This window comes from Gracilinanus agilis, chromosome 4 (assembly GCF_016433145.1).
Source record: "Gracilinanus agilis isolate LMUSP501 chromosome 4, AgileGrace, whole genome shotgun sequence".
In the NCBI taxonomy this organism is placed as follows: Eukaryota; Metazoa; Chordata; class Mammalia; order Didelphimorphia; family Didelphidae; genus Gracilinanus; species Gracilinanus agilis.
This window is the reverse complement of record NC_058133.1, coordinates 469,558,144-469,580,922: the sequence shown is the minus strand read 5'-3', so window position 1 is coordinate 469,580,922 and position 22,779 is coordinate 469,558,144. Positions and strand designations below refer to the sequence as shown.

Genomic DNA, 22,779 nt, shown 5'->3' with positions numbered 1-22,779 from the left:
ATGTATTAAAATGTGCATAGCAGTTCTTTTAGTGGTAGCAAAAAAAGTAAACTCAAGGAATGTCCCATCAATTAAGGAATGGCTGAATACATTGTAGCACATGAATGTGATTAATACTATGGTACAAATACGCACATGTACAGGTATATGTGTCTATAAGCATGAACATATATGCAATAGGTTATTGTGCTATAAGAAATTATGATAGATGACTTCAAAGAAACATGGAAAGACTCATACAAGTAATACAGCATAAAGTGGCAGAACCAGAAGAATAATTTATAACATCAATATAATAATAATGAACATCTTTGAAGATTTTTATAAACTCCTAAAGAATGAAATAAGTGAAATCAGGAGAGTAATTTACATAACAACACTGCAAAAACAAACAACTCTGAAAGCTTTAAGAACTATAATGACTATATATGATTCTAGTGGAAACCTACAAACTAAAGAAGGTATCATACAAAAGGAAGTATGTTCCATGAAGTTCAGACTAAATTGAGAAGCTAAGGGAAAGGGCAGTGAGAGAAGGTGGTTAAGGGAGGTGGAAGGTACATAGTATCCAAGGCTGAGCTGAGTATGATGAATGATTTCCAGTGATCAATTTATCCTGGATCATCTTATTCAGTGGAGATCTAAGCAAGAAAACCACTTTCTGGTTAAAGTGGCGTTCAGGGTGGTTCACACTTGAGCTGAGATGGGGCCGAACATAAGGAGCTTCAGTGATATTCACAGAAGTGCTGACTCCTCCAAAATGATATAAGTTCCCATATCAGTCCTCCACACTAACAAAATCACAAATCTTTTGGATATCATTCTCATTCTAAGATTTCATCAAAAGATTTTTATGTATGTATATGACATAAAAGTCTTACTTTTTCTCAGCTTAAGATTAAAAGAGAAAATTTTTAAATACTAAAAGTGCATTAGCAAATGAATCTGGCAGAATTTAAGCTTGCCTTCTGAAGTGAGTAATAATAGCCTTAAATCCATCAGTCAACAAGCACTTATTTAGTGATGCCTATATACCCGACCTTGTACTAAGGAGTGAGGATTTTTGAATCCTCAGTTTCTGGTCTCTGGAACAGAAACAAAAGACAAAACCAAATAGTCTCTGCTCTCAAAGAGCTCTTAGTTCACTAGGCAAGACAACAAGTAAATAATCACATAAAAACAAGATACATACAGGATAACTTGGAGATGATCTCAGTGGAAAGGTACTGATTTTTGTTTTTAGGCAATTCACTTATTAAATAGGAAACAAATTTTTAAGTAGGAAAGAGATGATCTATATGGTTTTCTATTATAAACTTTGCATAAAATGCCAATGCTAGACATCTTATAAGCACTTAATAATGATATTCAAATGATATGTAATTTTTTCAGTGTGGAGCCCTGAACTAGGTCTCACTAACTTTCCAATAGCAGCTCAGCTTGGTCTGAACTCCAAGAAATACTAATTCTTTTTGTATTCTGTCTTACCTAGATTATTAAAGTCCTCAAGACCAAGGACTGTCTTTTATTTATTTGCATCCCTATTGCTTAGCACAGTTCTTGACACATAATAGGTGCTTAACAAATCTTTAATGAACTGAAAACAGTATTCACTAAATTCATCACTTGTCTATCACAAGGTAGATAATATGTTACATTATCTGTTCCCTGGAATCATGTATGGTCATTATATTAATTATAATTCTTAAAGCTTTCCAAGTTGTCTTTGCAGTATTATACAAATTGCTCTCCTAGTTCTACATTAATCATTTTTTTAAAATCTTCAAAATTGTTCATTCTTATACTATTGATGTTATAAATTGTCCTACTGGTTCACAGAAGTTTGTATTAGAAGGCACACTGGTGATTGCCTGACTTTTTAGTCACATGAAAGCAAAACCATCAATACATATATGTGATCAGAAAATTACACTGCTCTTTAGCAATATTTCATAGAAAACATATCTAAGTTTCCTTAAATAATAACAATTTTGTTTGTGGTCACACATAGATAGAAATGAATTTTAAAGTATCTTTAAGTACGTAATAATTAAAATTATGAGGTGGCTAGTAGCTTTATAACTTTATTAAATCAAAGTAGTAATAGTAAAGAGAGTGAAAAGTAGGAAAGAGGTAAAACGGTATTTAGCTTACTAATCTATTAACCACCATGACGGATTGAAGATCACCACCAACAAGAGTTCATCCAGCCTCCACGCTCCAGCCAGAAGACCCCAAAGACTTCCTGGTCTCCACTTATAAGCTCTTTTCTCCACCACCAGTTCTCACACATCACATCTCAGGAACCAACCACAGTTTCTTAATTTGCCTGGGCCACCTAGGGGGCAGTGCCTGTGGAATCAGTTTCCTATCTCGTTGGTTCCTTAGTTCTTGAACTTCCTTTCTCTGAGGACTTGTCTATACCTGAATTTACTGGGTGGTCTTTGACCTCCAGGTCACTGAAAGATGACATTAAATAGACAAAATGGAGAGAGAAATTCTCTACCAACAAATACTAGGTGCTAACCCTGTGCACATCATGAAAACACTTCAAGGCTTATAACTAGTAAAGTAATTCACAAAAAATTTGAGTGATGAATTTTGTTCATAATTATGACAAAATACTTATAATGACACTGTTAGCCAATTCATAGAGTCACAGACTTTAGGAGCTGGTGGGAGTTCATATATATAATACTATATATAAGTTCTGTCATCAGGATATTAATGCTGGAAGAAACAGGCTTTAGAGCATTTGTTAGCTCAACCTTTTCATTTTAGAAATAAATGGCAATGGAAATGGTAATGGTAAAAGAATTGACGAGACCTAGAGCCTTCTATCTCCCAGACCAGTGCTTTTTTTCAAATTACCATCCCAGCTTCTATTCTCCACAGACTAAATAGGTCCCTAAAATAAGAGCCAAAAAAATACAAACTGTGTCCAAAGAATGCTAGATAATATATAAATTAAGCTTCAACCTGTGTAGTAATTAACATCATAGGATTCAGAGCTGGACAGGATGTTAGGGAATCTTCTAATTTAACCCCTGAAGAGATTTATAGAAATGAAAATTGAGATTTCTAGAAGCAGTGACTATTTACCCAGCATCACACAGGCTGTTAATAGCAGAGCTAGTATCTTTAGCTAGGTCTTCTGACTTTATATGCCTGTTTCTCACAACAGAGTGTAAACTCCTTCCTGACTTCAAAGACAGCTCTCTACTAGTTTGTCTATGAATTAAGCATTTACCATTGGCAAATTATCCCAGGAAAGATGGGAAACTCACTGAGGATATAATTACAAACGAACAATTCTAATGAGAAGGAAAAATGGAAGGTGTCTAAGGAAACCAGCTTACACTTCTAAACCAACTTACATGTAGAGAAAAGTGAAGCAAAAACATGTAATAGCCAATCAAACAAGCATTTTATTTAGCAACCACTAAGTTAAAGGTATAATGCCAGAAAGTGAGGAAACAAAGACATAAATCAAAGTCTCAATTCTCAAAGAACTTACATTCTATAGAGGAAGATAATATATCCAAATTTAATAATATGTGAAATATATACAAAACAGATACAAAATAATTATTAAGAAAGAAGGCAGGGGCAGCTGGGTAGCTCAGTGGATTGAGAGTCAGGCCTAGAGATGGGAGGTCCTAGGTTCAAATCTGGCCTCAGACACTTCCCAGTTGTGTGACGTTGGGCAAGTCACTTAACCCACATTGCCTAACCTTACCACTCTTCTGCCTTGGAGCCAATACACAGAATTGACTCTAAGATGGAAGGTAAGGCTTTAAAACAAAAAAAAAGAAGAAGAAAGAAGGCAAAAGTACAGCTCAATAAGATCAAAAGAATTTGAGGCTGGCAAAGAAAGTTATGTGCAAAAAAAAGTGGAGTAGTTTTGTTTCATTTTGTTTTTCAGCTATAATGGAAAAAATATCCATCAACTAAAAGGGTACAAGACTACCACTTGTTGATGGGATATCGTAAAAAAGAAAGGAAAGTGAAGTTGTTCAACTCTTACTCCTGTGGGCATTACCTCTACCAAGGACAAAGTTTCTATCTTAAAACAGACAGAAGACCAGTTTGAGTCTTGTCTTGAGTCTGATGCATAAAATATGGGGAGAGATAAAGGAGAAAACAAAAACATAGCTGATTGATTGAATGAATATTCGAATGAATGATGACATTCTATAAATCAGGACTTCTCAAAGTGTGGTTCTTAGACTCTTGGGACCCCCAGTTCCTTTTCAGTCAGGTCAAAACTATTTTCAGAGTAATACTAAAATTCACTGTTAAAATACTCCTACTGTTTCCAATTACAAATCTATATGAGGCGAGATCTTCTTCATACTTTTTTCCCCCAGAATTAGCAAATACAATTTTATTGTTTACAAAACAAACAGTAATCATTAGGGTAAAAGGGACAAAGAAATCCTCAGGTGAAGGTCAGGTAAAAAGCATCCTTAATGCAGTTTTAGAACAAAGTAGCTTTTTAAAGGTTCTAAAGAAGGCCAATTCTGGTGACATCATTGTCACCACACATCACAAGAAGACTGCATGCTTAACAGATGAAAATTTTGCTGTCTTCTATTAAGGCAGATATTAAAGTGATTTACAAAAATATGTAAAAGAATGTTACACAAATACTGTTATGTTAACATGATGAGTTTGTTTTAATGAATTAATATTTAATAATTAAGAGATATTTGCAAAACAGTACTCTTAGTACAGTGCCTGTCATATAGTAAGAACTATATAAACGCTTTGTAAACCTTAAAATGCCATCCATTAATTGCTGTTATTATCAGTCTTGTCTTTGGCCTTCTTTATATAATCAGTACAGTGCCTAGCAAATTTTAACTGCTACATGTATGCTTACTGTTCTGACCGACAAAACCATGAAAAGTGGTGGGGGGTGGCGGGTGGGGCAGAAGATTAAGTAATCACGATATATCAATGTACTTTAAGTACCCTTTCCACCCCTATAGGACTCAAGCACTCTATAAATTGGTAAAAATTATTTCAGAGTAATTGTGGGCAAAAAGTATCATCTTATACCTGAATAAATGATGACAAGAAATCAGTTTTAATTATGTTCAACTAGTCATTAAGTAGGACAAGTCTTTTGAATCACACAGTATCATAAGAGAAATTGGTACTATATGAATGACCACGACGGCAATAAAACCCAAGATAATATCTGAATTTCATATTAATAGTAACATTAAAAGATGCAATCCTACTTACAATATGAGTGGAAGGAAAAAAGAACAAGACTAGTGGAGTATTTGGAGGTTTCTCTCCAAACAAGGACATAAACAGTACAGATCCAAAAATGTACAAAATACACATCCCAACCCACTCCCCAGTATAAATTTCAGCTCTTTACCTCTTTAATTTTTTCCCTCTTTTCTCTGGTGTCTTCATCATCTGGTTCTCCACCATTTATTCCTATGAGATTTGGTAAAGGGACTGGTGGCAGTGGCTTGGTTTCTTTCTTCTTCATCTCCTGGGCTACCTTATTTTTTTCTGTTTCAATCTCTGCTTGTATCGTCTCTCTAGACTTCTTTAGTTTCTCTTTTGCCTCTTCTAGAGCTCGCTCATGATCAGCACGAATTTTATTTCTCAGACGTTCCTCTTCTTCCCTGGGAGACACATAAGGATAAATTTTTTAAAATAAAAAAAAATTTTTTAAGGCTTGATTAGAAGTTGACTTCCAAAAAAAGAACTTAAATCCTTATACATATATAACTATCCGTTATTACCCTATCTCATGACTGTTTTCAATTCTTTCACTTAGACTGTAGAAGCAATCCATTAGCACGAGACAAGAGACTAAAAAATCTTGAAAAGCAAATCATATATGCACTGGTAACAAAATGAGTAAGAGACAAAGAATTCATTGATCAGATGAGATCCATTAGTAAATGAGAGAAAAACAAGCATAGTCTAAGCATGAAAACTAGCAAAGTAAGACCAATGTAGAGATAGATAGAAATGAGATGAAGTGGGTAAAGACTAAAGAAGATGACAGAAATAGAAATATGTGAGCTAAAGAGACAGAAAAACAATGAAGGGGTGACACAAATAGCTATACAAGAAATCACATCTGTTTAGATCAAAAAAATTTTATAATGCTCTATGGATCTTAATCCACCAATAAATATCTATTATGTGTTAGACACAAGGAATATAAAGGCAAGATGAAATGCTACCTGTCCTCCAAGATTTTCTATTCTATAATAAGAACATATATGTAAATATATACAAAATATATGCAAAATAAAGACAAGGTAACTGAGAAAAGGTAACACAGGTATCACAGCTTCAGGAAAGGCTTCATATAGGAGGTAGCACTTGAACAGAGTTTTTAGTGAAGCAAGAGATTATAAGAAACAGAAGTAAAGATGGAGAATGTCTCTGGCATAGAGAGTAATTAAAATAAGCCTTGCAAGATCGGATTGGGGCAGTGAGAGAGAGCCAGGCATTGAGAAAAAAGGTTCTGGGTTCAGATATGACCTCAGACACTTCCTAGCCCTGTGATCCTGTGTAAGTCACTTACCCATTGCCTAGAGAGAGGAAGGGAGGCAGGGAGGCAGGAAGAAGGCAGGGAGGCAGGAAGGGAGGGAGAAAGACTGTAAAGGCCTTTGAATACCAGAGAGGAGTCTGCAATTGCTCCTAGAAGCCAAGGAGGTACAATGGAACTCTTGAACATGTTGGAGAGGTTACATGGTCACACCTGTGTTGCAGGCAGTCATGTGCAAGTCAGGAGAGGAAAAAGACATGAAGCAAGAAGCCCAATTAGGAAGTTCTTATAATAGTCTAGGAGAGAGATGATAAGATTCTGAACTAAGGTAGTAGATACTACACAAGCAAGAACAGATACAAAAGATGGTGAGAAGGTAAAATGGCTAAGATTTGGCAACTGATTGTAAGGAAAGTCAGGAAAGTTTATAAACCCAAGTGACTGGAAGGATGGTGGTTTCCTCCATAGAAATGTCCAATTTAAACATCTTTTTGCAACTAACTCTAATAATAAAGTATTTTTTTATTCCCAGACCATAGAGGATATATCCATATCTAATGAGATAAGAGAATTTTTGAAGTATTTAAGTATTGGTTCTGAAAATTAGTAACTAGTGAATATACAGAACATATATAATAGGGTTCTAGAAATCTATAATTATATAAATACTTGCCAACTAACCCATGGTATCATGCCACAGAAGTGACAAGAATAATGACAAGAAAGTAAGTGGCCAATGAAAAGCTAGTCTACTAAATCCAAAATTATAAAATCAAGTATCAGATCAACTTTCACACTAAGAATATTTTAGTTTTGAATTTAATGCTAGACGTTGAAGAGAATATCAAAGTGACTATCTTCTTTCTTTAGTTTTTATAGTCCCATAGAAGAAGACATATTCACAGAAACATAAATATATGATGGAATACAAAAAAATAGGAAAATGTGACATGATATTATACAATTACCAATGATCTCTTAAACTGAAACTGCCTATAACTCTATAAAGACATACATGTAGATATCAGAATATTTTTAACAAATATATTAGAATAAATTTACCTACTAGAAAAAGTAAAAACAAAATATATTTGGAAGAACAAAAAGTCAAGAATATCAAGGGAATTAGTGGGGAAAAAAATAAAAAGGAAGGAGGCCTAGCTATACCAGAATCATGTACTAATTAAGAAATAAGAGTAGTAGATCAATAGAATAGGTTAGGAAATCAACAAATCATAGTTAATGACCATAATAACCTAGTGCTTAATAAACCCAAAGATGCAAGTGACTGGGGGGAATAACATACCATTTGACAAAAACTGCTCAGAAAACTGAAAAACAATCTAGCAAAAAATAGGCATAGACCAACATCTCACACTATATACCAAGATAAAGGCAAAATGGGTACTTGATCTAGAAATAAAAGATGATAACATAAATAAAATAGAGGAACATGAAAAAGTTTACTGTCAGACTTATGGATAAGGGAAAAAATTATGATCAAACAAGACAGACAAAAAAATGAAATGAATAATTTTATCAAATTAAAAAGGGGTTTTGTTCAAATCAATACAACCAAGATTAGAAAGGAAACAACAAATTAGGAAAATTTATTGCAAGTACCTCTGACAAAAGCCTCATTATTCAAATATATAGAGAGCCAAGTCAAATTTATAAGAATGCAAAGCATTCTTCCCAACTGATACAGTCAAAAATGTAAACAGACAGTTCTCAGATAAAGAAACTAAAACTATGATCATGTGAAAAAATGCTCCGGGTCACTGATGATTAGAGAAATGCAAATTAAAATAACATCTCACACCTATCAGATTGGCTAATATGACCAAGAAAGAAAATAATAAGTGTTGGAGGTAAGGGGAATAAAACAAATTAATGTACTCTTCTAAGGGTGGACATCCATCCCCTCATCAGGAATGAATGTCCATGTATGCTTGCAGAATAAGACCTCAAGGACATTATTGTCACATACCTATTGAGTTGGGAGGCCTCATCTCATTTCCAAGACTAAAGCCATTAGGCAATTTTACCTCCTTATCTTCTCATACCTTTAAGAGCTAAAAGAGTCACACCCCAAGACCTGGCTACCTTCCCATAATCTTATCCCTCCCTAGGGGGAGTTCAGGCAATGTATCTTGCTGTTTTCTGACGGTGGAACTTTGAACTGATACAAAGCATTCCTGAGAGCAATTCGGAACCACACCCAAAGGGCCATAAAACTACACAAAACTCTTTTGACTCAACACCATTACAGGGTCTAAATCACAAAGACATAAGAGGAAATGGCCTACTCATTTTTAGCAGCTCTTTTTGTAATAACAACAGAATTGGAAATTGAGGGGGTGCCCATCAACTGGGGAATGGCTGAACAAGTTGTGGTATATGATTGTAATGGAATACTATTTCACCCTAAGAAATGACAAAGGGAATAAGTTCAGAAAAACTTGTAAAGACTTATATGAACTGATGCAAAGTGAAGTGAGAAGAACCTGGAAAACAATATATACAGTAGCAGAAATATTATATGATGATCAATTGTGAAGGACCGAACCATCATCAACAAAACAAGGTCCCAACATAACCCATGATAAAAAATGCTTCCCACAGCCAAAGAAGAAATTGTTGGAAACTGATTACACATCAAAACACACCATTTTTCACTTTATTTCCTTCATAGTTTTGTTTTTTTTGTATGTGTGATATGTGTCTTCTGTCACAGCATGGAGAATATGGAAATCTGATTTACAGTCTTCAATGCTTGAAAGAACCTGCCCAAGCTTATACTCCACCTTTGAAAATCCAGGATCAATGCCATCTCAACACAGGGATGTAAAATAAATTAAATACTGAGCAGAAATTATCAAGACTTCAAATCTTTGTGGCCAAGATGGAAGCCTATTTAAGGCTGATGAGAACTTTTTTAAAGAAAAAATGTATTTTAAAAAATTGAAGAATGAGAATTAGAATTGATATTTGTTCATACAGCACTATCCATGGAAGAGATGATATAAAATGGACTCAATATCCAATTACTAGAAAAGTGCACTATTTTATTATAGCACAGATATAATTATTTAAGATCTCTCAAGAAGGAATGAAATATGCCTTAAAATAAATTAACTCCCTATTTTGAACCTATAGATTTAAATACATTTACAACAATCTATATGTAAAGTGGCCAAAGACCTTTGCCAGAACTACAAACTCTACTGTCAGCTCCAAAGTGACTAGTACCTTCTTATCCTAGCTTCAAGGTTTATTTTCATATCCCAGAGGGAAGTAAGGATGAACTCATTGACCCAAACCCTGATTTGTTTGTGTGTATGGATGATGGCAGTTGGAGAGAGGAGTGGGTAGGAGAAAGAAGAGAGACTTCCTGTTGTGAGGAAACAGTAAAATGAAACTGAAAAAAAGTCATGGAAATCCATAGGATATTTTTGTAGGCTTTCTAGGCCAACCCCCACCCCCATACCACCTCAGATGTGACTAAAAGAGCTAGAAATGTATTGATCAGCACTCACTCACACCCACCCCAAGCAGCAAAAAGACTTTATTTAAGGAAGAAGCCCCAGAAGGAAAAGCAGCAAAAACTTCAGAGGCAGAGGGGAAAAGGCAACTCTACAACTGTGAAGTGGTCTAGAAACATTGTTATCTTTGGAATACAGTTCAATGTAATGTAATTGTACAATCAAAATCTATTAATTATTTACTAGGTACAAGGTACTGTGCTATCCAGGGGATATTCACTCTACCAATGTGGAAGACTATAATAGTTTGTTGTTTGGGGGATGGGGAGAGTGAGGCGAAGCAGAAAAAAAACTATTCTATTTGATTTTCTCTTATTTCATTTTATAATTTGTCCTATTAAAAGTTTTGCTATTTGAATTGCAGTTCCTACCCATTTGTGGTTACAAATCTTGTAAATTAAATAATCTACCCCACCTTACAAAAAGGATTATCTCTATTGACTTATTTAAAGTACTTGCATTTTACCAGAAAAGCTGGAGGCAAGACCAACAGTAAAAGTAAAAAAGCAGCTGAAAACTAAAGATAAAATAGAGTCATAGCAAAAACATTTGAAAGTGATAGAAAAATCTGACAATTATAAAAGATTTACTATTTTTCAATAACTCCTCTATCTCTTACAGGGAAGTCTATCACTAGATCAATCACCTACAATCTACAAAATTATACATTTTTTTAAAGATTCCTAGGAAGCAATACCAAAACAATATACGAAACGTAAATTTTTAAAGATCTCTACAATTTGAGAGTCACTTATGACTTTTCTACTGAAATGAGAAATTATCCATCTCTACAGATCTGTTTTATACTGATATCAGCAAGGTCAGGTTCAGACTAGGCCTAGATCAGAAAACCCAAATGGAAGGGAGAGAGGAGTGCAGTGCAGGGTGGCAGATCTCCAGGTTCTCGAGTTCAACTTAAAAAGAATGGACTCAGGGGGCAGCTGGGTAGCTCAGTGGATTGAGAGCCAGGCCTAGAGACAGGAGGTCCTAGGTTCAAATCTGGCCTCAGCCACTTCCCAGCTGTGTGACCCTGGGCAAGTCACTTGACCCCCATTGCCTACCCTAACCAATCTTCCATCTATAAGTCAATACACAGAAGTTAAGGGTTTAAAATTAAAAAACAAACAAACAAACAAACAAACAAACAAAAAGAATGGACTCAGACTTCTAATGTTTCTCTAAAGATCACTCTTCTACCAAAATTGATCAATGAAATACTCCTTATTCCTAAATCCTAAAATCCTACTAAATATACAAAATCTAAACTATTAAACTTGTTTCCCAACTTTAACTTTCTTCCCTGGAATAATGCCTCTCCAGTAACTCACAAGTCTACAGGGTAAGAATTCCTTAGAAATGATCTCTTTGTGAGACTAAAAATGTTTTAGTACCACTCCCTGGTCTTATTATATGTCATATGTAGGGTTTCTGGGATGGCTAGTTAATTGGTCTCCCAAACTTTAACATCTCCTGGAATCCTATGATCCTCCCTGCTGGATTTGGCCAGATTCATCTTCCTATAATAATTTAAATTACTATTACTATTCTTCCAATAACACTTCACTCTGCTCCGCGATACCCCTAGCCTCAGAATTCAAGGTAAGGTCTTCCAAAATATAGCTCCAACCTACCTTTCTCACTTTATTTCATACAACTTTTCCACAAGTACTCTATGATCTAGCCATAGTGAATTATTCCACTTCTTGTAGGCACACATTTGTTTATGCTAATCCCTTCAGTGGAAATTCCCTCTCCCTAGTTTCTACTTATTAAAAACTTATCTCCTTCAAAACTGTAAGTAAAAAACCCCCTGCCCCCTTATATGAGGATTAGATTTTAATGTTAGCAGTAGTATTTAAATAATCATAATTGTAATTCTAAGATAGTTAAATAACGTTAGCATAAGTGATGATTTAATAATAGGCCTTTTGTGATTATTTTAGTATAAGTATTAAGGTTGAATTAAGTAAGATGACTGAATTAAGATATATTTAGGGGGCAGCTGGGTAGCTCAGTGGAGTGAGAGTCAGGCCTAGAGACTGGGAGGTCCTAGGTTCAAATCCGGCCTCAGACACTTCCCAGCTGTGTGACCCTGGGCAAGTCACTTGACCCCCATTGACCACCCTTACCAATCTTCTACCTATGAGACAATACACCGAAGTACAAGGGTTTAAAAAAAAAAAAAAAAGATATATTTAATCATTGTTAGTATAGGCCTCCATGTCAGCCTCAGCCTTCAAATTTGCTATATCATGTACCATCAGCAATAATTATGGTCTTGAATTTGTGATCCAGTATACATCATTAAGCCTGATTCTGGGTTCAAAGCCTGGTACCACCCAACACCACCAACTCTTATCATTTGTGTCACTAGTCCTCCCAGGCTCCCACGCTCCCCCCTTGTCTATCAAATGATATCTTCTACCAATGAGAAGTATGTCCTACTCTATTTTTAACATGGTCTTGGATTATTTTTAACTTGGTACATAAGCTGTGATAATCTTTGGGTTATATAGGAAGGTCTTTCACAGTGGTTGAGGTCTTTTGATCTTGACCAGAAGTCTGGCTTTATTGTGAGACCAGTCCTCTTACAAAGAACCTATTTTCTTCTTGCTTGGACTCAGTTTCTCTTATTTGACTTTTTGTTAAGAGAATTTTTCCCCCTCTCCATAAAAACTATCCCTAGTTACATGCTATCTTCCCCCTCCTCTGAATGTTTAGTCAGTAGTTTGTTACACTATTAGGAAATTCGTCATACATTGTTTTATATTCTAATTATTGGAGTAGCTTGAAAGTTCTTAAGAGGGATATCCAAGTTGTTCCTCATATAGTCAGTCAGTGCTTACTTAAGGCACCATGTTAAGAGCTCAGAATAAAAAAAGAGGCAAAAGACAGGAACATTTGTTGGAACTGTAACAAACTTCAAAGTAACATTGGCTAACTAAGGGTTTAAGATGCCAAAGATCCCAAGAGTAGTATTTTTATTAGTTTGAGAAGAAAAGAAAGTTACAGATAGACAGCTGAGTTTTGTTACAAAAGAAGTAACTTGGGTTATCAATACATGAGAAAATCAGTTTACTTTCTATAAAGACTCTCTTGTCCATTTATATTGAAATCTCAGACTGATCCTTTAATGACTGCTGATAGATAAAAAGGGTTTTGTGTTCTATTCTTAAAGGCATAGAATGAGAGTTATAATGGAGACAATACCATTTCTTGTCACAGAGCAATAAACACTATAGCAGTCCTTCGAAAATGTGATGTGAAGTAAGAGAAGGGGGATAGGGGTGGGGGTGGTAAGGATCCCTAGGATCATTTAAGTTGCTGAAGTGGGAATATGGTATCAGACACACACTGGACACCACAGTTGACATGCATTGTCAACCATTAGACAAGTGCCTGAAAATTGAAAGGCTGGTAAACAACCAACTCAGAAGTACATCCAAATCAACATCTAATGAATAATTCTAGACATCTCAATCTATTCCATCCTTACTAAGTATACAAAAAAGGCAAATGAGCAGTGTGTTTTTGTGTTAAAAGAAAAAGGGGCTGCTCACAAGGAAATAAGGCAAAGATTACAACCCAGTGGATAGTCTATATGCAAAATAACAGCTTCAAAATGGAAGGGGGGAAAGGAAGGCTTCTAGAACATCATTTAGACCCTTTATTTCAAATTTATGGAAATTTGGATACATGAGGTGGGTGGGATGGACAGACAAAAATTGGATGCAATCAAATCTTAGCCCTATTTGAGAATAAGGTGACCAATTTAAAAAGTGGTATAATTTAAAGTGGCATTGTATTAAGCCAAGACTTGTTTTAAATCATTCCCCTAATATATATAATAATTTGTCATACCAAAACATTTACTCTCTACTTTAAACAGTCTTACACCTATAGTAATATGTAAAAAAAAAATATTTACTCTTGAGATTAAATATTAGGAATTACAAATAATCAACATGCTAATCCTAAAGCAAAAGAATCAGTCCATCAAGTATTTAATTACCTACCATGTCCCAAGCACTGCGGTAACAGAGATACAAAGAAAACAAATGGCAATCCCTCCTCTCAAGTTTACAGACAAAAAAAGGGGACAACATGCAAATAATTATGTATAAATTAAATGCAAACCAAGATAAACTGGAGATAATCAAGAATATGAAGGTGCTGGCCTTAAAAGAGATCAGGAATGGCCAGGTATAGAAGGGGAGGTTTTTAGCTGAGCCTTGAATATAACCAGGAAAACCAACTGGCAGGGATGAAGAGAAAGAGAATTGTAAGGGGACAGGAGATCATGAAATGTGAAAATGTAAAGAGTCCCAAATGTCATGTCAAAAAGCCTGGGTCTACAGCCACTCTGCTATCATTATTTGCTATTAGGTAAGTCACTTCACTAATCTGTATTTCAGTTTGTTCATATGCAATATAAGGACACTATACTAGATCATTAATATCCCTTCTATTTAATAGTAAATCTCCAGATTTACTATTATTCTAATGACAGAATTATGCTATTAATACAATACCATAGGGAAAAAAAGGTTTTCTCTTGGTTACTAGTCTTACATGAGGATGTTTTTTCAACTAGTAATAATAATAGCAGCTAATATTTATATAGTATCCACTAATAGCCATCCACTTTATTAAGTATTTCACAATTATTATCTCATTTGATTGTTATTACAACCCTGGGAGGTAGGTGCTATTATTACTTCCTTTTTACAGTTGATGAAACTAAGGCAAACAGGGGTAAAATGGCATGCAGGTGAAGACAAGTAACCTGACATGCCAAGGATCACACAGCCAGTAAGTGTCTGAAGAATTTGAAATGAGGTCTTCCAGATGACTCAGTGCTCTATCCACTTGGCCACCTTCTTAGCTGTCAATGTTGTGCCTTGCACATACCAGTCAAAATATTTTTACTATCTACTCCTATAACTGAAGAAAAATGTTAACATCAACTTAAGTTAGGTTATCCGATTTAGCAGGATATCTATTTAAGTTAAAATGTAGTATGAAATAAATGTAGTAGAAAAACAAAAAGTTCTTCTAGGACTCCTGAGATGGCTTTCTACTGTAAAAGACTCCAAATAACAGTAAAAATACATCTGATTATTAAACTTAGTTTCCGCAATAAAGCAAAAGTATCTGTGATAGACTTGTATGAAAATATTTATAGCTGCGCTTTTTGTGGTGGCAACAAACTAGAAAAGGAGGGTATGTCCTTCAATTGGGGAATGGCTGAACAAAGTATGGTATATGCGGGTGATGGAATACTATTGTGCTAAAAGGAATAATAAACTGGAGGAGTTCCAGGTGAACTGGAGAGACCTCCAGGAACAGATGCAGAGCGAAAGGAGCAGAGCCAGAAGAACACTGTACACAGAGACTGATATACTGTGGTAAAATTGAATGTAATGGACCTCTGTACCAGCAGCAATACAATGACCCAGGACAATTCTGAGGGATTTATGGTAAAGAACGCTGCCCACATTCAGAGGAAGGACTGCAGGAGAGGAAACATATAAGAAAAACAACTGCTTGAACGCATGGGTCGGGGTGGACATGATTGAGGGTGTGGACTCGAAACTACCACACCAATGCAACTACCAACAATCTGGAAATAGGTCTTGATCAAGGACACATGACAAAACTAGTGGAAATGTGCATCGGCCATGGGTGGGGGGAGTGCGGGGGGTAAAGGGGAAAGTAGGAGCATGAATCATGTAACCATGTTAAAAATGAATATTAATAAATGTTTTAAAAAAAGTATCTGTGATAAACACTATGATAAACATCTAAAAGTATAATATATAACATGATGCTGTAGGAACATAATTTAAAAAATCAATTTTAGAGGCCATAAAATCAAAATCCCTCATTAAACCAGATGAAGAAATTGAGGTTCAGAGAGGTTGGTTCTCTAGTAAATCAGAGGATTATAATAATAGTTTTCTAGACTATCAGGATTGAGAATCCCAAGGATTTATGGCAAAGTAAGGCAGATACAGATTGTCATTAGACAAATTTGGTGGTAGCAAACCTTGGATTAAATAAAAAAGGGCTTCAACCTTTACTTCCTAAATCTTCCCAAGCCATCTCTCCTACCTCACTATTAAAGATGTGTTGCTGAATTTTAATAGCCACACATGGAAAAGAAAATGCACAAAGAAAATTATGATATTTAAGATAATACAATACTATATATAACTATTTGAACTAAGTCAACATAGCAAAAACAAAAACAAAAAAAATTACTGGAATTGATGAGACCTTCCCTTTTGTCTTGAGTGAGTAGTAACCATGATCTACTTTAAAAAGGGTGCCATATAGTACAATTTGAGTGACATAGTAATATGTTCCATTTTTCTTTGTTCAGGAACTCTCAAAGGACAGAGACTAGTAGCTAAGGAGAAAAGGGTTTCAAGGAATGGGATAAGAACAACACAAGAATAAGAAGAGGTAGAAAGGAACACAGAAAGAGGAATTGGATTTGTTTCATTTACTTCCTCCCAAAACTTAGTGGTAGAATAAAAAATGAGTTCCTATATCAGCAGACTACAAACTCACTTCAGCCAGAGAATTTGCATTAAATTATTTATATCCTTTCTACCTACTTGACTAGAATTCACAGAGGCCAGAGACTAGGTAACAAGGAGAAGTAGGTAGTAAGAAACAAGATGAGACTGGCACAGTGATAACAAGAAGACATAATGACAAAAATCTAACAGAGAGAAGCAAGAGTAAGGTTTGTTATTATTGCTATTGTCTTAAACATATAGGTTTTAAATAGTTAAAGGCATCTATAATACTAATTATTTCAGAATATCTTTTGGTAGTGTCTGGTCAAAAAATTGGAAAAATATTATCATGGAGGAAATTAAATAGCTATACCTCCTATAATCTTCCTATAATCAAAATTTTTATTTAAAGTATCTTCTCTATTTTTATCAAAATCATCAATTAACAATTGAACCAAAAAAGGTAAAAAGCCAAAAACTTTCCTTTAAGTTGAAATTGGCTGATGAACTCTTAATTTACTAAAGATACAGACTAGGTTTCTTCTGGGTGGGTTCTCCCAATGCAAATCTGTTAAGTTCTTCATGCCTTAAATAAATGTTCTACAAAGACAACACAACTATTAACTACATCAATCCCATATATGGTTGTACAGCTTCTCATTAGCAAGTCACTAAACATCACTACTCATTTCTTTCTCTCAGTGTCAATAAATGAAGGAAATGTAGATAGATAGAGGTAAGGTGGCTTCATTCTTCATTTAAGTCTGTCACTAAGATAGGGGCAAGAGATAGAAAGTACTAGTCAGAAAGATGAGTTATTGTTAAATATACTCCTAAAAATAATCATGAACAATGTATACAAAGTACCTGTAAATACTTCAAGTTTGTGACTATTTTGAGGTCCAACATTATAGTTCTAGTAGAGCAGAATTGTGAAAGCATTATTTTTAGAGCTACTTAAGAATTCTGATTAGATTTAGAACTCTCCTTTTTGGTCACAGCTCACAATATCCACACCTTGGTTCAAACTTCCTCTGAGTTGTAGGGCTACCTTCATGGAATCTGTGTGTATTCTTTTTCTAAAGTTTGAACTAACAGTAACCCTCCCACTCATCTTATCTGTCAATTGGTGAAGAAAGTGGTCTGGGAAAAGTTATTAGCTACATTGACCCTGAGAGACTACATATTGGCTTTAATAGAATTAAACTATATCTGAATAGCTTTCTACTGAGACATTTCTCTCCCTTGAAATTTAAGATTATGATGAAGTGGAAACTGACAGGAAGGGCCAAAAGTAATTCTTCCAATTTGTTAGTCTCTATGAATGAATCCTTATTCTGTAGAATTTGGGAGGTTGTTGCTTATTTGAAAGATATTAGACTCTCTAAATGAGCACCTTAGTGCAAGTATCAATAATATAGATCTTGATCAATGACACATTTTAAAACCCAGTGGAATTGCACAGGAGGGAGTGGGGGGAGGGGAGGGAAAGAACATAAATCTTGAAACCATGTAAAAATATTCTAAATCAATTAATTAAATTAAATTTCCCAAATTCAAGCAAAAAGAAAAAGAAAGATATTAGTCTCCTCCCTCCTGGGGGGAGGGGATGGGGAAGAGGCAAGGGGAAAAGGGAAAGATCCTTCTCTCGCTCAATAATTTTCCATGGCTACATGATTCATGACCTCCCCCCCCCCGACTCCTTCCCTCCCCTCTCCCAGAGCTGACAAGCGATTCCACTGGGTTATAGATGTATCACTGTTCAAAACTTATTTCCATGTTATTCATATTTGCAGTCAAGTGATCTTTTAACATCAAAACCCCAATTATAGGGGGCAGCTGGGTAGCTCAGTGGAGTGAGAGTCAGGCCTAGAGACAGGAGGTCCTAGGTTCAAACCCGGCCTCAGCCACTTCCCAGCTGTGTGACCCTGGGCAAGTCACTTGACCCCCATTGCCCACCCTTACCAATATTCCACCTATGAGACAATACACCGAAGTACAAGGGTTAAAAAAAAAATACTTAAAAAAAAAATCTATAAAACCCCAATTATATCCCTATTGAACCATGTGATCTATCATGTTTTTCTTCTGCATTTATGTTCCCACCATTCTTTCTCTGGATGTGGATAGTGCACTTTCTCATAAGTTCCTCTGGATTGTCCTAGGTCATTGCATTGCTGCTAGTAGAAAAGTTTATTCCATTCAATTGTGCTACAGCATATCAGTCTCTGTGTACAATGTTCTCCTGGTTCTGCTCCTTTCACTCTGCATCAATTCTTGGAGATCTTTCAAGTTCACATGAAATTCCTCCAGTTCATTACTCCTTTCAGCACAATAATATTACATCACCATCAGACACCATAATTTGTTTAGCCATTCCCCAATCAATGGACATCCCCTCATTTTCCAATTTTTTGCCACCATAATGAGTGTGGCTATGATATTTTTGTGCAAGTCTTTTCCCCTTATTATCTCTTTGAGGTACAAACCCAGCAGTGGTATAGCTGGATCAAAGCACAGGCAGTCTTTTAATGCCCTTTGCGCATAGTTCCAAATTGTCCTCCAGAATGGTTAGACCAATTCACAACTCCACCAGCAGTGCATTAATGTCCCAATTTTGCCCCGTCCCCTCCAGCATTTATCACTTTCCTTTGCTGCTATATTGGCCACTCTGCTAGGTGTAAGGTGGTACCTCAGAGTTGTTTTGATTTGCATTTCTCTAATCAGGAGGGATTCAGAACAATTTTTCATGTGCTTATTGATAGTTCTGATTTCATCATGTGAAAACTGCCTATTCATGTCCCTTGACCATTTGTCAATTGGGGAATGGCTTGATTTTTTTGTAAATTAGACTTACCCTTTTCTTTTTTGGGGAAACAGATTCTCATATCATATAGCTCCAATGGGGAAAAGTACATTTTCCCCTCTTCTTGTCTATTTCATTCTTTTTAACTTGTCAAGCTTTTGGCTCTGATTTTGATTCCTTCCAATATTCAAATTCTTTTTCTTTCATCCTTTCTTAAAACCCTTCAATCTCCCTAATAAAGCAAAATATAAAGGGGCATTCCTCAATTGCTTTCACTTCCTCAGTTTAGGACAAGTAGAGAGAGGCAGTAATGCAAACATAGCAAACCATTTTAACATTATGGTCTATATAAAGAATATAACCCTAATCATTAAACCACCTTCAATCCTTATTTCATTTCCATTTTCAATGCCAAGAATAACCTTAGGCCTAGAAAAGAAACAAACAAACAAACAAAGCTAATACTAATTAATATTAGGTAATATCCAAGATAAGTAAAGAGATAAAAAGAGTGTATCTCATGAATTCCAAGTCCTGAAAGAACTGGCAGGTTTGATCACTTAAGCCTCTGCAGTGATATCTAAAATACTGAAGAGAATGAAAGGAGAGACTAGAGGGGTTGCATAAGTCAGGAAGACCCAAGAAAAAGTCTAGAAAAAGTGTAGAAAGCTGAAAAGAGGCAACTTGATGTCAGGGGGAAAACCCTAACAGTTAAGAGTTATACATAAGTGAAATGGGCTGCCTCAGAAGATACTAAGATCCCCATCAGCAAAAGTATAAGATAGATGCTTACTTATCAATTAATTATGTTCTAACTGGTGTTCTTTTTCTGCAATGGGTTGAACTCTATTGCTGCTGAAATCTCTTCTAAAATGAAAAACAATTCCTGTCTTCAAGGAACTTACAATGGACTACAATGAGATACAACAAAAACAGTTGAGTTAATACTCAATAATTTAGGATTTAAACCTGAGAAGGACCTTGAAAGACATTCAAATTCAATTCTTTAACTTTACAGATGAGGGAAAGGAAGCATACATTTGCCCAGGTTCACAGTTAGTAAATACCTATGGTAAGATTTGAATTCAAGTCTTTCTGACTATAAGTCCAACACCTTAGAAAGCACTAACAACTAGGGAGATTACAAATTGGGGGGGGGGAGGGAGGGTACCTGAGCTAAGCCTTAAAGAAACTATAGATTAAGTGGAGAAAGGGTTTTTTCCCATTACTAAATTGTTTTTAAAGATGAGATAATACCAAAATACATTAAGTTTTTCTAGACATAGTACTGATAAATCACTAAAACCAGATGACTTTGCTCTAATGAGATTAGTTAATAGTTGATCAAAATTTGTAACCAATCATCATAAATTATAACCAAGCCAAAGCACTGATGGATAGATATTGTGTCTTACCCTTAAGAAGAGCCACAAAATAAACAATAAGAAACTTTGTAATCACTTCCATTTCATCTAGGCTGGTAATGTTTTAAAAAATAAAGAAAAATTATTGTATATAAACAATTGGAACAAAAAATATATCGTTTCTGTAAGGGGGAAAATCTTTACCTAAATGATCTTAATACCTCTTAAAGGAGGCATAAAATATTTAGACTTTCATAAAATTATTTTAAAAACACATTTACCACATAATTCTGTCTCTTTCTCCAAGCATAATTTTCTTGGCCTCCGCCCATATTTTCCAGGCTATATATACCTCTCCCCAGCCATATCATCATCAATGAGAAGGTAATCATCTATGTACCCCCAGTCATAATTTAACAGTTGCATCCTGCATGGACCTACACAAAATAAGGTAATTTGACCCACACAAATGTTTATTTTAATATTAAATCTCTGACTTCCCAGCTGTGTCACCTTGAGTAAATTGCATAACCTCAAATGCCTAGCCCTTGCCACTCTTCTGGTCTTAAAACTGATACTAAAACAGAAGTTAGAGGTTAAATATATATGTGTCCAAATTTTCAAAGCCAAGAATTAGCTATTGCCTGCTTCTCTAACACTAGAAAACTGAAAATTTATAATTTTCATTTCTTCTTTGAATCACATCACTATCGAGTTTACTTTTTGTGAAAATTTACACTATTAGCCTGTATCCTTTTCTTTGGCACCCTAAAACAACCTTTGAATTATAAAAAGAAAATCTTAAGTGAGAAACTACAATTTGTTTCTTTCCCTACCCTCTTGGTGAATAAGAATGGAGGCAATGTTTTTATGTATCTGTTAAAAAGCCTCTTAAGATAGTAGGATAAAGAAAAGGTAGTGAGGTAAAGAAAGGTAGGCCTAGATGCAGTCTCCAGAAAATTTTAATCATAACATCTTACTTTTATTAGAAGTTTTGATTTTTTTTTGATGTATGGACAACAAATACTGTCATGAATAAAAATTCCTGTCTGCTGTGAAAATCAGTATTATTATTTTAAAACCCAAATGTTAAATATACAAATAGAAAATATTTAGATCAATTAGATTTCTTCTATATAAATTTTTAACTACTATTTTCATATCACCTGAAAATTCTTTTCTCCCAATAATCTAAGGAAATAAATAAACAATAATGGCATTATCCATAGGGATAATCTTTCACAGGTAGCTAATGGTTTTAGACAAATAACAAGAAAAACATACTACTCTCCAATAAAAGGAGAAAAAAATTAACTGATTTAAAAACTCATCAGATATTATGTACTGTTAGTACTCAGTTTGGATAAAGAACATGGCTTATAAAAAATAAATTTCACATAGCCATAAAAGTTATCCACTCACTCAGTGAAAAAGCTGAGATTATCAGAAAAAAATTCAGGATTCAAAATTTATATGAATGACACTACTCAGTCATATAAAATTATGACTTGCAGATTGGCCTCTCTGGCATTATTAAAGATATCTGCTTATTTCCAAGAAGAAACTTTATTTGAAAAGCATTGCAGACTAAAACCAATTTACAGAAGCATAAAGTACTTTCTAATTTGCAAATGGAAATAAAATTGGAGAATTTCTTATGAATGGAAGAATTTTATTATTCTTTAGTTAGATGCTCACCAATTTTCTAATAAATAGTAACAAATTGTCACAGTAAAATGTTAACTTTTGCCTTTTTACCTTGGCATCTAACAAAGTTCTAAGAAGCAAGTTGTATAAAGAAATATATAGCACACTTAGTACCATAAAGGCCAGCTAAATAGTAAAAATTCAAGTTTCTTGGAAATAGACTGTAACTCAAAATCATAAGATTAGTTATCCCCAATTAGCAGCTTTTGTTCACTTAAAAGATCTTGTGAGTATTCACGAATATATCATGCTCACTAATTACCACTATTCAAGAAAGAGTTCAAAGTGCATGAATATT

At 34.8% G+C, this 22,779-nt stretch overlaps 1 protein-coding gene across 1 annotated transcript in view; it reads right to left on the bottom strand.

The window, feature by feature from the left end:
- Window positions 1-19,779, bottom strand: part of MAN1A2 (mannosidase alpha class 1A member 2) — a 203,356-nt gene extending 183,577 nt beyond the window's left edge. Inside the window, exons 1-2 of the mRNA XM_044672474.1 lie at window positions 19,462-19,779; window positions 5,396-5,651 (exon numbers count right to left, since the gene is read on the bottom strand). Of these exons, the coding sequence (XP_044528409.1) occupies window positions 5,396-5,512 (117 nt within the window). The 5' untranslated portion in view covers window positions 5,513-5,651; window positions 19,462-19,779. The remainder of the gene's footprint in view (window positions 1-5,395; window positions 5,652-19,461) is intronic.
- Between the last annotated feature and the right edge of the window lie 3,000 nt (window positions 19,780-22,779).